General features: G+C 36.5%; 1 protein-coding gene across 1 annotated transcript in view; it reads left to right on the top strand.

Moving 5' to 3' along the window:
- LOC129356359 (RIMS-binding protein 2-like) overlaps positions 1 to 20,878 on the top strand; it is a 61,308-nt gene that overhangs the window by 21,647 nt on the left and 18,783 nt on the right. The window contains 9 exon segments of the mRNA XM_055025952.1: positions 7,778 to 7,867; positions 11,265 to 11,387; positions 14,474 to 14,578; positions 15,913 to 15,963; positions 17,890 to 18,079; positions 19,075 to 19,203; positions 19,206 to 19,231; positions 19,359 to 19,450; positions 19,542 to 19,651. Coding sequence (XP_054881927.1) covers positions 7,778 to 7,867; positions 11,265 to 11,387; positions 14,474 to 14,578; positions 15,913 to 15,963; positions 17,890 to 18,079; positions 19,075 to 19,203; positions 19,206 to 19,231; positions 19,359 to 19,450; positions 19,542 to 19,651 — 916 coding nt within the window.

Below are 20,878 nucleotides of genomic sequence, written 5' to 3'. Positions count from 1 at the left end.
CCTCTGAATGTGACTCAGAAGCATAATAAAAAAGCCTTAAGAAAGGAATTTTGTTTGAGGTTGTCATCATTAATGTTTTAAAAGGTGTTTGGTTATGTAAATGATTCCCCATACCTATATTGTAGCTGTTCAAATAAATGTGTGAAAATGAATGAGTAATCAATCTCATTTTCAAAGAAGCTTCCTTCATTTTGCACTTGTTCTGAGATGATTTGCTTACTGAAACCATTAATTTTCCCTCACAAGCAAGCTCTAATTATCCAAGAAAATTAGCTTAAGCAAACATTGTTTGAGATGTGCATATGACACTTAGCCAACTGCAAATATATGCCAGAATTGAGGTTAAGGTGAACATGTCCCTGTGTTGAGGAAATGATTATCTTTCCTGACTTGTAGCAGCATTGTTCTCTTCCTGCCAGTTCCTCACACTACTCCATACTTTGAAAAAAACTGACCTTTCTTCTGCTCAGTCACAGAAATGCGTTGACTCCATATCCCAGGAAGTTCTTGAATTGAGCAGCAGATTTATTTATTTATCTATTAATAACAATAAACACTTGTAAGAAAGGTTTTTATATCAAAATAGGAAGCAAAAATGAATTTATACAATTTATTAGACATTTTTATTTTTGCTTATAAGCGGTGGAGTATTTGGGGTGTATAACCGATGGTTTCAGCTGATTTTAATGTTTTTCTTCTGACTTTTTTATGCCTTCTCAACTTTCTTTGAACATTGACAGATTTTTCTCATATTCTTATCCATTTGTATGACCTTTGTTTGTTAAGCAACTCACTTCTAACCTTTGAGTCAGTCAGACCTAAAAAGTCTCCTAACCCCAAGAAATAAGCCAGTTTTACATGAACATATACGAAACAAATGAAACAAATGATCTTAAGCTAATTTTTGAGCTTGCTTGCCAAAACAACTGAATTTTGTTGAAATGATTGAGTTCCAAAATAGTCGGCTAAACACAACATGCTAATCCCGTTTCAACAAGGTGATTTTATAGTGATATAAACTGCAAACCTGATATTCCACTGATGGTTGACACATCCCTCAGCTTTTGTCCAGTATTTGGTGGATTTGTCCCTGTGCATTAAAGACTTTTCAGATATTACACATTTGCTGTCAGTTGTTTGTCAGTCTGATGTCTCCATCTGCTTTTTAAATCACATTTTGAACAGCATGCCAACATGGATGTCGTTGCTTTGCTTCAGAACGTGGATGATTTGTTGTAATAGTCCAACCATTAGTGGGTGACCTTACACTCAATCTCATTTCAGTTGTGCAGCATTACAATGATCTAAAACACACCAGCAGTTTAGTCGTCCACCATGATGATACATTTAAGTTATTATTATCCTTTTGATAAATGCCTTATTATTATTCTCTTTTATGTCAATCTTTCTTCAACCTCAGTGACACACTTAGTGATTTTCACTTAATGGTGTGTGGCACGTCATTTTTTTTTTTTTTTAAGTTCTCGCCAACCTTAGAAACTGTGAATGTTTAGGATTCAGATGAAAGGTCTGAACACGTGGGTTCATTAGGGCTTGAGGCATTTGTAATTTTAGTTATGCAACCATTTTAAACTCCTGCCCTTCCTAACACGTACACATGTAAATGTCCATTCACGCATCACTGTTTTGATAGTACCCACTGCCATCTGCAGCCACAGTTTATAGTGTAGCAATGACCTCGGGGGTCATATGACTGAAACATACTTGTGTGTGTGTTCACATATGAACAAGGGTGCACAATACTTTGCATTTTAACTCTATTTACAACACATCTATGTTTTATAAATGAGTCACCTGTAGAGACACATTCAACCAATAGGCTGGAACCAGTTCATATTGCTTTGAGACAACAAGGGGAATATTTAAAGGAAGTGATGAATAATCTATTGATGACATTATGCTGACTGTATTGCTAAACACCATCACTATTAATGGTTAATATTTGCCCTACAAATATAAATGGATCAGCTTCCCTTGCCTTATGTCATGTTTGTGTTTTAAACCAAAAGCAGGACCAAGTATGAAGAACAGTATAAATGGCTGATTTTAAAAAGGCTTCTTTAAACAGTCTGCCAAGGAAACTAGTGTTTGGCTGCAGATCTAGTGTGTCTCAAGTCACGCCCTTGTGTAAAGATGAACGCCTGCTACAGTAAGCCCTTCAGAGGGCAGAGTCTGGGTAATATATATCATACAGCTGTGTAGACCTGGCTAATGCTACTCTATAAATCCTCCAAAATGATCCTCATTTTCTCAGCCAATTCCTTAAGTAGGGATGTACAGTGTCAGTTTACAGTCTTCTAAAAGTTGCCATTAACCTTGCCAGTGTGTCCTATGTTGGAATATGTTGAATACAACTCTATATTCAGTAAATTGCAATCTGCAGTTAGCAAACCAGCTTTCCTTTATTTTGCTAAAATATCTTTTGAATGCTACAATACAGATAATTTGAGATTTGTTACGTTTAGAAAGACAGGAGTAAGAATGGTGTGACCATTTCTTGATCTCCAGTCTTTTGAAGCTTTGACCTGCAGAAACCTACACTCATTGATTCTCATTTCTCTATAGGGAGAGGAATGACAAAATAATCACAGAAGTGACATGTTAAGGAAACTTAAGATCCCATACTATTTGATATTTTTTGATAGTTTGTCATCTAGTTGCTAGCTTTGTTGCCTTACAGAAGATTTGAAGAATGAATCCCAGTCTTTTGTGTGTGGTTTTAATAGTTCATAGATTCATGGGGTATTCCAGATTCCTTCCATCATCCAGGAATATTCTTGATGGCCACTTTTCCTTTTGGTGTCTCTTTGTGTATTTATTATTCCACGTCTTTATGTCTGTGTGATGAAGTCTGACCCTGTTTGGGTGTCCCCTGCTTCTTGCCTATTGACCTATTGAGGGTGACACCCCTCTATCTTACAATGATTATATGGATATTATTTATTTATTTATCTACTTAAACAAAAAAAAAAAAAATAAATAATGCAAGGATAAACATTTGTGGGGGCGTGCTGTGGTGGTGGCGTAGGGGGTTAGCACAACTCACGCATGGAGGCCTTAGTCCTCATGCGGCTGTCGCGCGTTCGACTCCTGCATGTCTGGCCCTCTCTTCATTTCCTCTTTCCTGTCAGCCTACTTTCAAAGAAATACGGGCCAGTAGAGCAAACAAAATTACACACACGCACACACACACGTGCACACACACAAAAAGAATAAATGTTTGTGTTTTTTATAAACCCAAGCAGATAATTCCAGTCCCATTACCACAACAACAGTGATACTCTCAGTATACTTATGGCTGCAGACATCCTTACAGAGTTGGATTTATGTTCAGTAACTAATATTTCCACCCAAGGGAATTGGGTGGAAATGCTGCAGTATTACAAGAAGAATAAACCTGCATGCTGTGCCGGACCTAAATACCATACAGTGTTTTAAAAGGGCTATTTTTATGATAAGATAAACCAAAGAGAGTTCTTCCTTCACATTTTTAGTAAGATAAAATTTTGGTCAGAAATGTATTGTTTTAAAACCATTTTTTTTTCTCCATCTTTGGCTTCTTTTCGTGCTTCACAAGCAGCACACACACAATAATTTGCATGAGTACGTGGGTGCTCTGGCTGCCTGTCAGAGCTGAATCTAATAAATACCCTTGTCTGCTGTGGGGTCATTTGGCAGGGGAGTGAATGCTGATTATTACTTTTCCCTTCACAGCCAAAATCCACATTTTAATTTGGGTTATTTTGTTTCCATTGACACGTTAAAAAGTCCCTAATATGGGATTTGTTGCAGATTTAGTATAGTACATGTGCCATTTAACTTGAGCTTAACTTAAAGTAAAAACACACTATGTTCATTCTGAGAATCTGGCAAGAGGCTGTTGTACAAATGTACATGTAGCTGCCAAGATCCTGTCTTCTTGCAAACTTAAGTGTGTATTTTGAATTTTTTTTTTTGCAAAACTTATGCTTTTTATCATTTGGACACAAGTTTCATATGTGTTTGAGGCTTTACTTGTGCCCACACTGAAGAAAGCCGATGTTGTCTGCATCTTTCCACTCATGGCTTAACTGGAACAAAATGTTTCGTACATGACATCTAATTAATGACAATCCTCCTGGGGAAACAGCAGCAATCTTCAACCCACAAAAAGCCCATTTAAACTCATCAGGAGGCATCCCACAAATTAGTGTGAGCAGGATTTTACCCTTAATCAATTCTTCATCCTAACAACATAGACTGTCATGGTTATAATATTAGTGCATTTTTGAATTGCCCCATATTTATAAACAAAGCCAACTTAAAATCCAATTCTCATAATGGAAAGATACAACAAAATGAATTGTCAAATCAAATTCCTGCTCCAATCATTATTGATGTATACTTAACATATCCATATTTTGAAATAATTAACATTTCTTTAAAAAGATTTAATTAAATAAAACAAATTATGAGACATAAAGCATATACAATTTTTAAATGCTTAATGCTTCAAAACAGCAGTAAGAATAGAATCACTGCACTTCTGTAAGATAAATGTGAAGGCAGACCGGAATGAAGCATAGATGCATAGAAACCTCCTGGGGATTGTCCACTGTGAGCAGATGTAGTTTTTTTTTATCAGTTACGGGTGTAAAATTCTTATTGGGGTTGTGCATGAACCGCACAGGGTTTGTAAGCATATAGATGCAGAAGAAAGATGAAGGAAGACAGAGGTTGTCATAGTGAATTAGGTTTTAGTACTGTTGATTTGTATGTCTCTAAGCCTGTGTGCTCTCTCTGAATGCACATATTGATCTCAAATTTCACAACCATGCAAAGATTCACACATAACAATTTTCACTTGGAGTCCCTGTTGTGCTTTTTCCTAAAGAGACACCCTTGTTAGCGCCTACTTTAAATATTCGAAACAGATTCCTATGTTGATTTGCGCGTATTGAAGGTCTGAATTGGCATAGAAATGTGTGTGTCCCTTGGCTTCGCAGTCTAACAGTGTTTACAAGATGTTACAGAGCGCTAAGTGAAGCTGTGAATGTGTGATTTGCTGGAAGTGAGAGGAAGTACAGAAACAGTCATCATACTCGCGGCCCTTAAAAAAATTATTTTTAAAGGTCATTTTTTGTGCAGTGCTTTATTCACATTTTTTTTTTGTGCGTGTGCTGAAATAATCTCAACTGAATTTATTTTCACTGGACAAGAAGGTTGATTGATAGCTTGAGGTTTGCCACACCCACTTACTCAGAGTTAAAGGGAAAGGTACAATATCCGCTGTGATTACTACTTCAGCTCAGTGTGATTTTCTGCAGTTTGTACTGACTCTGTGTTGCAGTGACAGTTATACAATCAGAGCAGAAACTGGCCTTGCTCAGTGTGCTCCGTGTCTTCCTGCCCTTGCCAATGTTTTGGCTTTACTCTGTCTTTCTTCAGAATTTCTGCTGCACATGAAGAGATGAATGAGCACAACTGCCTCCCATTACTGTCTTCCTTTTCTCTCAGCTCGGACGGTTTATTGAGCTCCTCAAATATACTGATAAATTTGATCAAAAGCCCCTGAGCTGCTCAATCTTTTCTTGCGCAGAAAAATATTGGATTCGGTTTTGCCGAGTGCATCCTGAAATCTGTAGCTCACTGCAGCTCGTGTTTGACAAACAAAAAAAAAAAAAAAAGAAAAAAAGAAAAAACAGCTCAATGCATCAATCTTTACAGAAAGTGTTGATAAAATGTGACATACTTTTTTTTTTTAAATCTCCATGCTAATGAAGGTAAACTCTTACACAATAACCAATTTGAAATTGGCTCAACTAATCCAACTAATCCAAAAACTATTTGAAGAACAGCCTAATTCCAAACAAAAGAACGTTTTTGTTTTAAAATGCATACAAATGACTAAAAATACAGATTCAGTGACAAAATAGTTCTACACTGATTAAGTAATAAAGTGCAGCTATAATTTGAGAAACTACAAATTATATTCTCTTCTTTTTTGCTACCTGTTTACTGACCAAATGACCACCTTCTTCTTATAATATAATTTAAATATAATTCTAATGTCCATTTAGGTAAGAAAAACCCCAATATCACCTGTGCTTAACTTATTGACTCCCCTTACAATAATTATAAATTAAATTTAACTGAAGCACTTTTTAAAATATATGCTGAGTTTTTCAGCAACAAACCATTCAAGTGCTTGACGATCAATGATGATGTAGATTGGTATCTACATCACGGCCCCTAAAGGTTTCCAAAGTCTCTGGAAATCTTTAAACTATGGGACATCAAGAAATCTTTTGAAATATCAGGACATTTTACATGTACAAACCAATTAAGATCATAAGAAAACCTAAAAACGAATCATCCCTGCATCTTTCAGCAGGATGATGATGATCCAGAACATGGCCAAATCAGTTGAGGGTTGATTTTACAAATCAAAATCAACCCTCTTTTATGACTTCATACCACAATCCTGTTCGCAGCAGCAAGAGTATGTTAGAGAGAGCGCTGAAAGAGACCCAGGAATCCTTAAAGCTTTAGAGAAGCGATATAAAAGGAAAGGATCAAATATCCCTCTTTCTGTACGCTCTAATCTTGAGACACATTATAGAAGAAAATAGGGCTGCGTAAATTTAACAGCAGGAGTGCCCATAAGTGTGGTACCAGTGTTTTTTCCTAACATTGGAATAAATGTGATCCAATTATAGGCTGGAATTTTCCATGTTTTTCAGTGAAATACTGTGCTACTGCATTAAAACTTTATTTATCTGAAAGCTTTACCTGGGGTGCAGATAAATATGGATAGACTATGAAACCTTCATTTTAATAATCTATTCTATTTATCCTTAGGGATAATAACTTGTAGTTTAAAGAATCCATGTTAAAAAGTACAAACTGCTTGTTTGATTTGTCTGTATTACCAGGAAGATTGTCTGTTATTGACTCCTGTTGCTTAAAAGCAGATTAGGGAACAGAGCTGACTGTTCCTATTAATGGCACGGTTCAACAGTGGACGACTGAGAATGACCATCAGCAGAATGAAGTGGTATTAGGTGCAAGGATATGGTCAGTCACAATGAAATCACTCTTGAATGCTCATAGCTGAGAGAGGAGGAGAGCGCTGCCCTACTTTGAGTCTGGCATAATTACATAATGCTTGAGTACCTGCAGCACCAGCAGCATGACAACTTCTGACTGTGAATGTGAACTGTGGAAAGAGCAGACAGGTTCTACACACTTCTCAATCCTCTTTTTACGCCTTGCAATTTAATTTCCTCTCAAGGTCCTTATGCACCCGTTCTTTGCTTTTGACTGACAGGCTGTCATTATTTTGGTTTTAATATCTAACTTTAAACAATTTTGTCATCCTCTTTCCCTCCATCTATCCACCCCTTCCTCTCCTATTCTCATATTCCAATTTTCTTGTCTTTTTTAGCTTTCCTCTTCAACTGCCAGTGCCACATACCAAATAGAGGGTGACAGCATACAGCTGTGTGTTTTGTACCCCACAGGATCTTAGAGAAAAGCTTTTCTGCATGCACACACATTAACGCGCACAAACACGGTGGGAGACGGAGGGAGGGAACGGCACTAACCTGAGTCTTTCATCTGTCGCTTATATAATCACTTTAAGATGGAGTGGTTCTGTGTGGCTTGCATATATTATAGAGCTAGACACGAAATCATTAGAGTAAAAAAGGTTCCTGTGATAATATGACAAGATGGTAAACTTCTCCCTTGGTGCTGGCTCTTCTTCTTTTTCCAGAAAGCGAAGCTCCATGCTGCCTTGCAGGAAAGAAATCGTCTGAACCTCGAGCTGATCACCCACCAGCTTAGAGCATCCAAGCATGAGCAGGTGGGGAGGTTCACACATTTTATGTACAAATCATCCACTACAAGTACACACACTTAGAAGATCATCAATTGGAAGATATTTATTATTTTACATGGGCCTGGACCAGGATCAGTATCAAGTGGCAACTGCAGGAAAAAGTGCAACTGCAATACTTTATTGCAAAGTGTCAAACTTTAATACTGTGACAACTGCATCAATTGCTGTTTACCCAAACAGACTCTTTTCTTTCATTTTTTTTTATCAGAATGTTCCCAATATTCTATATGAGCTTTAGCATGAATATGAATGCTGATACTTGCAAATGCTATTGCTATTTTGCATGCATTGATTGTACCAAATGTCTGTCCTGGAAGTCCATTGCAATTAAAATACCACAAATATTAATATTGTGATGAAGATAAGATATATTGTTGTAGATTTAGTATAAAGGAAACAAAGCCAAGCTTTCAGTTTCAGAACTGCTAAAATTTCCAGTCAAATTGTTTAAGGTTATTTTCATAAAAAAAAAAAAAAAAAACAGGAAAAGGGCCAAAGTGACTGAAACTTTCACCAGCTTTACAAAGTAATAAAATGCTGTTACTTTATAATTAAATTCTTCTAGTCAGCTGGTTGAATGAAAATCAATACAGATTTCCTTTTCAGTTGGAAAGACAGAAAAATAAATCTGCTCCTAAATATTTCTGGACTCATGGATTGCAGCAAAAAGCAGCATCACCCATCACTCATGCTTCGGTAATGCTGTATTAAAATACACTTGGCAGCTGCAGGCAACATATCATTAAACTGCCGATTGCAGCCTGGCTATCCATAGCCTGCCTAATTTACAAGCTAATAGCAGGTTTTACACTTGGACTGTTTTATAAATAGCAGAACAAGAAAAAACAGCAGGGCATTATATTCTGCAACTGAAAACTACTATTAAACTGAGTGAGTATCTATTCTATATTATTTTTATATCTGTGTATCCCAACCAAAATTACAATTAATATATTCTTAGTAGCACAACTAGAAAAATTTGATGATTTTCTGCAGTAAGAACTATTGTTGCCTTATTGTTGCATTTCTGCTTTTTCCACTTTAAAAAGGTAAATCCACTTTCTGGATCTTCATCACCAGTTCATGGCACAGACCATTTTCTCTTGTTATCTAATATTTACTATTCTCCTGAAAAACTGCTCAGAACATAATTTAGATAAAATGTGCAACTTCTGAATAGGACCATCAGACTATCTTTCCCTTTTCCCCTTTGCTTCCTTGTCAAATGAATGGGAGGTTTTTAAGAAAATACCTCCCTTTTAGATTAAAATCAGAGTAATACAGCTACACCATCCATTTGTTGTTGGCCAACCTATGGTTCATGTGTTATTTGAAACTTTTAGACTAATTAGCAACTGCTATTCCATGCTTAGAGAATTAAATAAATGCTATTCATTTTAGTTTTATATTAGTGGACAATGTTTCTGATGGTGTGAAATTGTAGTAAGTTAATCATTACCACAAGTTAATCATTCTGAGAATCATATACCTATTTGAGAGTCTTAGCGAGGTAGTTGTGTATCTTCATATGACTTACACAATACCTTATAAATGGATTAGTGACAAGAGAAATTCCCGCAGATCAATATGACTGGACCAGTGGGGTCATCATCAGGTTACAAACATTTTCATTTAATACTCGTTTGGGTTCCTTATATCATTATTTTTCCATCTTCTCTCTTAATAATCTTTGTCGACATTGACCCAAACCTTCAGCCACTGCCTGGATTTGTAACTACAACCACAAGTCTTGTAATGGAGACAATGGCAGACTGAGATGGATGCTTTGGCAATAAAAGTGACTTTCAGAATGCGGGGTGGAGCGGTGTAGGGGGGTGTTGACATGTGTCCAGGAAGCCCTGCTTAGACCTCTTGCTCCATTAATGATGCCATCTGTGCACAGACAAGGTGGGCAGGGAACAAAATAGAAATGGGGCTAAAAGCATGCTCTTTCCTGCCAGATTTGTAGCGGGAGGGCAGGAGGCTTGTAGGGATGACTGTGGAAAGAACCTTGTTTGGATGATACGTTCTTATTGAAAAAGTCATAGAAGATCTTAATACTTGAGATATTAAGACAGTGGTGATGGAAATGGTTGAGAGAGTTATAGAAAAAAAAAACTTGGTGACTAACCAGTATGTCAATGTTTTTTGACAGTTTTAATAAAATAGAGGATTGCAGCAATTGTTTTACATGTGTGCAGATCTCAACAGATTTTAGAGCATGCCCTTTGTATTTTATGCCTCACTTATATGGGAGAGTAGGGTGGTGAATTCAAAGGATTCGGCTTGCAGTTTATGCAACTGGATGTTATTCCTGTGCACTTCACAATTAAGTGAATGAGTTTAACATTCATTTGTTTCTCAGTATTTTACTTAGAAAAAACACATTTGCTAAGGAGGCTTAGGATTTTGTTTTTGTTTGACAAGTGGAGCTCAATGATAGCTAGAAAAAAGTGCGTGGTTTAGGTGATATGATAAAGGATTTTCAACAAAAACCACAGTGGAAGAGTTCAATCAGTAACATACTTCAAATGTATGGAACCATCGCTTGATTTTTAAGAATCATTGATGTGTGAAATATAACCATTCCACTATGTAGGAGTGCAAAACATTATTCACGTTTAATAACTTTTCTCATTATTTTTGTGTATACACAGACGTATCTGGAATATGTATCGCTAACAAAAACAACATGTAAAATATAGTATTAATCATAATAAATGCTAATTAATGGTAATCTGTTGCTTTTTTGTCCATGCAAGCATCAGAAGAGTTACTTCCCTTCAGCAGTTCCCGCTACTGTCACAAATCCCACAAAATAAATGAGCTTGTTTTCTTTGCAGCTGTCTAATTTTGTGCTCCAGGTGTGCGAGCTTATCTATTGTGCTCTCCTCAGTTTTTTGGTAATTAATGAGAAGATGAAGGTTGCCTGGCTGACGGCTGGTTCAGCTCAATCTTGTAAGGCCTTTAGAAGAACCAGCTCAAGGCTGATATTAAAGCGAGACGTTGTGTGCTCAAGTCAGCAGCTCAAAGTCATCAAGGATAAATGGAAATGTTCTGATTAATTTCTCTTCAGATTGTGAACTCAAAAATCAAACCTCAGACCAACAAGATAGAACATGTCATTTATTATGAATTTAAAACATAGATCTGGTGCAAAAGCAATATTTAGAAAACACACATTCTTTTTCTTTTCCATTCTAAAAACAAATCTGTTGGTTACATTTCATAACTGTCAGTTTCTGGCATTCTTTTTTTGAATTAAAATAAACCATTTGCAGATTGCTACTTTAACTTCTCTAATTATTTCTCATCCTTTCCTGTCTAATGTCTGAGCTCTGTTTGATTCATGTCCCTCCAGGTGCGATGCGACTATGTCCAGCTGAGACAAACGTTTGCCACAGTGAGCCGGGAGAAAGACGAGGCCCAGAAGGAAAGGAACCAACTCCAGGCCAAAGTTGAAAATCTGGAACATGCGCTAAAGGTAAAAACGTGGTACATAACTCTGTGTCTTATTGACAAGCTACGTTTGTTCATGACATACTGAAATCACAAGAAATCAAATAGGGTTTTAAGAGATTAAATGACCTCTGACTGTGTTGACACATTTGACACAATTAAACTGTCTAACATCAAGTATCTATGACTGGAAAATAAACCCATTCTGTTCAACTCTGTAGACAAAGTCTAGATTTCAAATACATGAACACAAAAATCCTGGGAGGATCTTTCTGAAGGTAGTTGGTGGCACTTGACATTATTTTGGAAAATTGAATTAAAATAAACCATTATCAACCATTATCCCTTCTGGGGTATTTGTAAAAAATTGTGTCATTTTAGCATAATTCTTCATTTAATTAGTTGAAGATTACTGCATGTTCACAATTCATTACTTATAAATTCACCTATTTGCAGATTTTCTGAGAAATGTAACTCAAATTTATTTGTGGAGCCCAAACATATTGACATTCTTTTTTTGTAGATCGTATCTAAAATATTTGAAAGAAAATGCAGCTTGGGAAGTTGAAATACATTTGTTTAAACCGAAGACACTTCACATGCTATTGGTTGGTGGATGCAGAGCTGTCAATCCCAGAGCACCATGTATTTTGCCTTGATGCTGATTGGCTGGGGAAATGGGGAAGACTGTAGACTTCCTTCTGGAGTCTACACACCAGATGGAAGACTGTACCATCTGGACAGTACCATCTGGACTGTAGACTGTACCATCTGGACAGTCTACCAGATGTTTTTACCAGATGACAGGTATTTTCAAGAGGGTCTCAAGTGTTCACAGAGTTCAGCTATTTGTGATGAACATGGCTGAACCACCTTTCAGGTCCTTTCAGGTCCACTGTTTTAGTTTATCTTAGCAAAGAGTGGTATCAGTCAACATGAATAGCTAGAACATTTATATGCTAACCTGATGTCATAGGTAGGAATTGTTTTTTTTGAGAATTTTTAAAACAACTTGATGCAAACTGAAGATTGCATATGGCATGTGGTGTTTATAATTGCATATAGTTTACTAAAACAGAAGTTTTTTTCCATAGTCACAAAAAAACCCATTGAGTTGAAGGTGTGGCATTAAATCAGATATTCACTGACATCATTAACTTAAGGGGTGTCAGTCTTTGAGTGCTCCCACACTGCACAAATTGTACAAAAGCACTACAATTTTCTCATTTTGTTGAAACCCCAAAATTCCCACCTTACTTCAAGAAGAGGCTTCTTCTTTTATTGTGTTTCTATCTTCCAATAGTAATCAAACAGTCTCACCACTCGGTGCGGGGCTCTGTCGTTACAAATCCTCGTCTCCCTGCATCTCCCATCGATTGTCTGTTTGTCAGGATATTCGAAAGATAAATGTGCCCATATGAGAAAAGCTGACCTACTCCCTGATACAGCAATGAAAGGTTTGTCACTTTCTCATTTAGCATTGATTACAGAGACAAAGACACTATTTAGAGAAAATTACATGGGGCGGTGTGGGTGGAGAAAGCAGAAATGGAAGCACAACATGAAAAAAAGCTCACGTGAAATTTTTCCTTGTTTAAACCAAATTGGGATGAGGCGTTATGAATCTTGTTTTGAAGCTGATCCAATCTGGTAACAAAAAGCTTTTTAAACAACCCAATTAGGTTACATTTTCATCACTATATGTGAAGAACATGTGATGAAAATTCACATCGTAATCTACCCAGATAAACTCAATTTGATCAGTGAAAGTTCTCGTTATCTATTTCTGCTAAAAAATGTAGGATGCAGGCATTAACAAGGTTTTTAAAAAATCTGTTTTCACCAAAGCTCCACAGCAGCTTAGAGCTGTTCTGATTATGCAAGTGACTGCATGCTCAGGACACCTGAAGTCACTCTGGGAGGTAAAGAAGCTTTTCTTCTTTTCATTAGAATGAGAGAGAACATGAGGGTAAAACTCTAAATGTTAGAGCTTTCTCAGCCATTTTCCCTAAATGTGAAGGAAAATCTTATGATCCTAACTTGGTTTTCTGAAAGATATTGTTGCTGGTTGTGACTTTGAGACGAGATAGTGTGTCAACATGACTTGGCCAATTTGGCAAAGGGTGGATAAGGATGAGCCTGAATGATCATGCAAGACATCTTTGACTGAGTCGGTTCCAAATGTACTGTGAAGGATGTAAGAGATGAAAGCTAAATAATGCAGCAAAAGACAAAAACTGCTGAATGCTGTCTTCATTTGCTTTAGTTCCCCCGCAGTAACATTTCAGAGTACAATGGGGAATGTGCAGGAATATATAAATTATATCACATAGACCAAAGCCAGTGCCTGCCTGAAGTGCAGTGCCTTCTTATTTTGTGGTTGTTAAAATACTAAAATTACACAAAATTCTAACAAATGTTCTAAATATAAGGAGTTTAATAGATGCATACCATTACAGGAGAGAAAAGGTTCCATGTTTGAAACTTGAGGTTTAAAAGGCTTAGGTAAGTAAATAAACTGAGATATTATTTAACTCTTGTGTCTCATACACTATGGCCACACCTGGCACGTTGGTCACATTACTTAGAAAGCAAACCATGTAATAGCAGGTTCAGATCAGCTGGTTTGCTATTATGCTCTTTTTTTGTTTGACTACACGCCAACCAAAAGCAAACCAAAGACACAGGTAATGAGAAAATAATACCAGGATTTATTGGATTGCTTTCAAGAGCATAAAGTGTAATATCTGTCAATTAATACACACACTGTTTTTGTACACATTGACTGAGTACAGCTTTATGGATAACATACTCTGGACTTTACTCTTTGGGGCTTCATGAATTTTATTGAAAACAATGTGATGCCAACTAGTTTGTGCTTTGGCAGTATTTTAATAGCAAATCCCTCAGTATCCAGTGGATAGAAAAATGCACCAACTGTTTTGGGTCAGTGACATAATTAGCCTCTTCTTGATAACCTCTAAGGCTTGGAAAGTCAAACTTTTCTGCCACTAATGGTGAAGAAAGACTCTTGCTTGATAAATCTTTGGACCTGCTGTCAGAAACCATCTCTAAATAGCATCATTCCTCTCTCTCTCTATGTCCCCACAGCATATGCATGAAGCCTTGCAGCTAAAACAACAATTGCAGACAGAATATGAGCAAGCATTGGTGGCCTTTCACAGCAAACAGAAAGAGATCAATCAGCTACAAAAGGTATGGCCATGAGTAAGAACAAAGCAGAGAATTAATCACTGAAAACTTGTTTTCTTTTTCCAGTATTGATTTTGGGCAGCAACTTCATGCCAAAGCTCCTTGTTCAGTTATTGATGTATTAGTAGCCGGTTTTTTTGCTGATTCACTGTCACACAGTCAATGGCACTCTACTAGAAAATAAAAAAGATCCCGGAAGGCTGTCCAATCGACTTCGATAGCTAATACAAGTTTAGCATCAGTGACTGATTCTGTGATTAATAGGGACGTTGATATTTTTCAATCTGTAGTATTTGATGTATTTTCATTCCATTTTGGAAATGAATGACATTGAACATTGCGAATAACCAGTTTGTTATTCTATGTAGTGATCAATTTCAGAACAATCAGTTTTTGTCGATAGTTTGTTTGGAACAACACAAAATCCAAGAGTGGTGCCAGCAAATGCTTTGCAGAGTCAATTGCCCTGAACCCTAAAATTCATGTGACGTACAAATTAGTTTAAGAACAATGTGTAGAGAACTTTATGTGGATCCCCATGCCTGTTGCAATTAATTAGAGTTTCAGATATAGTGGTGTCAGTCTGGGTATGGTAGTTGACAGGAAAACAGAATTTCTAACATTATAATTTATCTGAGATAGATTTTGTTGATGGTGGGATTAATTTATAGGAGTATTTATCTTGAGTTGGGTAAGCCCCTTAGTTACACGTACGGAAATGTTCAGTGCTGTGCTATGTCAAGCCAAGAAATTGTTGACAATTAACTTAGTGGGAACAATTTGGGGATGGTCATTTTTAACAAGTGTATTTCCGCATTTATTCTTTGTAGATTATGAAACTGAGCTCGATTGAGTTGCCTAAAAGTCTAATCTTATTCTCATCTAAGAAATAAAAAGATGAATTTATCTTAAACATTTTTAAGCTTTGTTCCAGGAGTGCCAACAAAAGTGGCTGAGATTGTAGATTTTTCTGTTCCTCTGGTTTTATTTAACATAAATTTGGTGATTGCAGTCAAACCAACAATAGTTCCTTACTTATCCCAAATGATTTGTTCTGTCACATAATGTGATTTTGTTTACATTTAAAAACTTCAAGCTCCTTAAAATGAATTCAAAAGTTTTAACATACCTAAGAATAGATCAGATAGCCCTCACTGGAGCAGTGCCATCAGCAGGCAGCTACTCAACGACCAACGCTCCGCCGAACCAGTGAGCCTCTTTCAGGCTCGTCCACAGTACCGCGTAGACAGAATGTCAGCTGTGTGATGTCTAGTCCACCTTGCAGACTGTGATCACAGTGTCAGCTGTCACTTTGTGTTTCTGTGTGTTCTCTGCAGGCTTGGGATCAAACTGATCAACAGCATGAGGAAGCAATACAGTTATTAGAGGTACAGATAGTTATCATGTCTCATAAATAAGGTTTTATTTCTTTTTCTGTGATTGATGTGGTTTTAATACTGAAAACCTTCTGAGATACAGTTCTATAAAATCACTCCAAGACTCTTGAAAAGACATAAAGAAAACAAAGAAAAAACATCTTAATTCTTTCTACAATTAGAAACTTTGTCTATTCTACTGAATATGTATATGAAGACAATCACCTTCCCATATAATAATCAAGTTGAGGATTTGCTACTCCATTTTTCTTCATAAAGAAAGTCTTCAAAAAATATCCAAAATGGAGGAGGAATATAAGTCAGGACTTAAAAGAAGATTAATTATTTCTGCTGATGGTGCTATATGAATAATTAGGAAATCAACAAAATCTACCCAGCTTCTTTCTCTAGGGTTCATGAATATCCATGGGATAATTCATGCAAATGCATCTTGTAGCCGTATTCAGGCACAAAACAGTTCTGACCAATACTGCTATGGAAACCATGCTGGAAGCAAAGCTTAACAAAAGCTCTCTTAGTTGTCAAGTAAATACAATAAACTGCTGACAGCAGAGGCGCAGGGCTTTCAGTGCACCATAATGACTCTGCTGACAATATAATAAGGCAGGTTACTTAAAAATCTAAAAGGCTTGTTATTTTGTACAGAAGTAAGACTGATAAAAAAGTGTTCCAACTTAATTTTAACATTAAAATCAACAGATGAAACCTTCCAACCTGAAATTGAGAGTGAATCTGAAGTGTATTGGTGCCATTAGTTGCATTTAATTTAATCGCACGTTTCCCAAAGAGCTACAGTCACTTGTAGGTTACAGACATCACATGAACAATATTTAGCTTTATTATGTTTTGCCATCTCTCATGCACACCGAATTCAAGTGGCACAAACCTATAGATTTGACTCTGAGCACATTCTGCATTCACACCTTTCCTTCTGGGTTCACTCCGAGCTTAGATATGTTCCCGAGACATTGGAATAAAATCTGTTATTGTGCACCACAAATGTTAATAAAACAGCTTTAAAACTTTGAAATTGTAAAACTTGTTTAGTAAACATGCTTTGCTCCCAAAAACAAAGCAAGAAAAACTATGAATTTAGTTTATTTTTGACCAGTTGTTTTGTAAGTTCTTTTTCTGAGTTCAATAAATGTATAACTTTTTTAGAAAAGTACAGGTGTAATGTCCAGTATCTTCATCCATGAAACGGATCTTGGGAGATGCAATTGATCTAAAACTGACATCCTTTAGATTTCTACTACATTTAATTGTTTTGCATTTAGAAGCATGTGGTGTGACATGTCGTATTAATGGTGTCCCTCAGCTGATCCGTCAACTGATCTGCTTTGTATTTTATTAAAGTTTTCTAAAATATGCTACAGCCTCATTTACAGAAAAATAATTTTCTCCTTTTACCCTAAATCCTGCTGTGACACTGGGTCTCATGCTTCTATTAGTGCAGTTCAAGTGAGGCCATGTATTAGTCATCAGAAGCACATTAATATGATTCTACTGGAGAGGCAAACAGATTCATGACAGAAATTAAAATTCTGCAGTGAGTGAGTTAGTACTTTTCTTGTGCAACAAATTTGTTGAGTCAGTCTTTTCCACATTTGTTTATGTTAAACCAATATGCAACCATTTATGCATTTTATGCATTTTGTCAGTAGCATCATTAAAATATAGCTATTGAGAAAAACCTTGAGATGCTCTACTTATTTTCTCACTGTAACATTATACTCTGATTGTAGAATTTTTATTTTATTCTTTTATAATTAGGCCATGTTCAGTCCGCATTGACTAGGAAGAGTAGGACTTTAGAGGGATGGCACATGTATTATCAAATATGATAAATCATTATTTTCCTCAATTCTTCTTATGGTTCAGTACACTTATTTCTGTTCTCTCTCCTTTCTGTCAAAGGTCAAACTTTGTGACCTGGAGCAGAAATGCAGGTCACACACTGATCACTTCCACCAGCTGTCGAAAAGGCTGCCAAACATCCGTTTGCAATCAGAGCCTGTGGAGTTCCTTAATAGTAATTCTACCTTGGTGTCACCAGAGGAGAAACTCTCCCAAGTCATTGATGAATTTGAAGCCCGGTTGCAGAAAGGTTTGTTAATGATTTCACTTAAAAGCAAAGCTTTTAGTTGTGTATTTGTTAATCAGATGTTTGATGTATCATAAAAAAATATTTATAACACTATTACGAACTGTAGGTATTTAATTTATTTATTTATTTTTGTTATTGCAATGAATAAGACGTTGTTACAGCAGTATTTTCTGGGGGTGTCCATAAGTCTTTTAAAGTTTTCTTTATGCATATGTCATTTCACAAGTAAGTATTCTTTGTCAAACCAGAAAATAATAATCTATGATTTAATCCAGGTATTGACAAATATATTGTAATGACATAAGTGTGCATGAACATGTAATATACAAATGACTTTTGTACCCGCCATAGAAGACTTTTTAAGTCAGTTTCTAAAGCTGAATCTATGCAAGGTAATCTAATATTCTATTTAGGAGTTGATCATGTTATATAATTTAATACCAAAAACAACTATATCACAACCAGCCAGGTGATTCCTCAAGAGCTTTTACCTTAATCCATCTGTTATGTACTGTGTCGGTTCTGTGAAATAGAAAACTTTCAGATGCTGTTGATCTTTGATGAATTGGTGTGTAGATATTACACTTTATATGTTCTCCTTAATTTACTTTTTGCCAAACTTTTCTTGTATACACTTTCATTGTCAGATACTAAGTCAAACAACTACAACTGCAATTACACCCATTTTTCATGCATTTTTATGCATTTAACCACAGATGTTGAAAAAGTTGTGTCTTATAGTTTTCTCAAAGAATAAAACTTTTTGACTTCTTTGCATTTGACTAAATAAGCCTTATTTCACTGAGAGATTTTTAAGAACACATATGTTCTGCAGAAGGTAATTACTGACCGAGGCACAAAAGCCTTTTGGCATGAAAGGTGTTAACTGTGCCATTGCTTAACGACTGAATCAATAGGTGTGCAATGAACAGTTAATGGGGTGCATGAGGAATGACATTCTCTCTTTATTTGCTATTTAAATCAATGTCTCCTAGGTGATGAGAGTGCACCAAATGCTCAGCTTCTGATCCCTCAGTTTTCACCCTGCCCTCTGCAGACTGAAGACAGCGAAGCATTCAAACTGCTGTCTGTCAAATCCAGCACCGTAACAACGGATCGCTCCAGCAGCCCCGACAGCATCCCCCATCAGAGGTGAGAGTGAGGGACACCACATCGTCGCATGAACCTCTCGACAATCGTTTTAAGTGCTTAAAATAAAGCTACTTGCAACCCTGCTTCTGGGTGGAAATGATGACTTGTGACTGTGATTGATCAATAGATGGAGGATGAGACAAGCTCATCATCAAGGTCCAAACCTCGCTACACAGGCCAGGTCCGCCTTTGCACTGCCGTTACAGGTGAAAGAGACAAGCATCAAAATATTTGTTTTGATTTTCAGGTCTGCAGTCTTGGCACTTCACTCACTAAACTCAACATATTCTTGTGTCTTTTCTCTGCTAAGTTATAACCCCTATGATGGACCGAATGAACATCCTGAAGCAGAGCTCCCTCTTGTGGCTGGAAAATATCTATATGTGTATGGAGACATGGATGATGATGGCTTTTATGAAGGTGAGAGGGAAATAACTACTTTTAAGCTGTTTTTGATGTTGGCTGTGAAATAAAGTTTTATATACACATTGCATAAAAACACATAACCATTTTTGTAACTATGTGACATTAAATTTGACGAAATGCCCCATGTTTTAAAAGAGTCAGGACTGCTTCAATTACTTCTTTTGCTCAATAACAAAACAATAAGTGCATATTATTAAATTCAGAACTTAATATACATTTATTTAGTAATTGGTTGACATATATTCTCGGTTGTGATACTGATTTTTTTTTTCAGTATCTTTAAACAAATGTCTGACAATGTTCTTGGATTTTGGCTCATTTCTCCCTACAGAACTGGTCTGAGTCAGGTTTGTTGGTGGCTTACACACAATGTTCAGCTCTTGCCCACATGTTCTTCTGGGATCTGAAATATCAGAAAATTTATTGTTTTTTTTTTTTTTTTTATATTCGAGAGAGATTTAGGTAATAACGCTGATTAAGCGGACGCACATGAGATCCGTGGATGTTTCTTCAGTATGGCTGAGGATAAATTGTGTTCTGACTAAAATAATGCAAATAAATACCTCTGAGGTGACATGTGAATGTGGTTTGGTGCAAACTGTCCAAACTTCTCAGTTTGAATCAAAAATACTTATTATTTTAATCCAAAGAGAAACAACATTCTGTTTTAACTAATATGATCCAAGTTTCTTCAAAGAGTTGTTGTAGATGCTGGTGAGTGTAGACAGGAATGATCTCCTGTAGCAGTTTGTCTCGCAGTGGTTCTGAAGAAGTCTCTGACTGACGCTCTGCTGGATGACAGTCTAATGATGGATGCTCAAGGTTGCCAACTCATTTTCTAAAACATCCTTCTTTGCACCACGGTTTTCAGTTGTTCCACTGTGGTCCCCAACACGGAACCATCCTTCTTTGTCAACTTGCTTACCTGTTTCAGATTCTGCCTCTGGTGCTGCTACCTCAACAAATGATGGTAAAGGAGATTACATTATCCACAACAAACTTAGATAAGATATGTAGCATCTTGCCACAACTCTAAATTATCTAAGCTTCCTCAAATAGTACAGACTGCTCTGTTTCTTCTTGTAGATGACCTCATTGTTCTTCTGTTTTTCTTGAAATATGCAATCATCTATTTTGTTTTGCTCATATTCAAGATATAAGAGGTTTATCGGCACACCATGCCAGAAAACTTCTGCCAGTTCTCTTTACTTGGCTTCTTGT

Source organism: Poeciliopsis prolifica, unplaced genomic scaffold (genome assembly GCF_027474105.1).
Source record: "Poeciliopsis prolifica strain line A6 unplaced genomic scaffold, Auburn_PproV2 SCAFFOLD167, whole genome shotgun sequence".
NCBI lineage: Eukaryota > Metazoa > Chordata > Actinopteri > Cyprinodontiformes > Poeciliidae > Poeciliopsis > Poeciliopsis prolifica.
The sequence above is the reverse complement of the archived record's forward strand: the minus strand, read 5'-3'. Positions and strand labels throughout refer to the sequence as shown.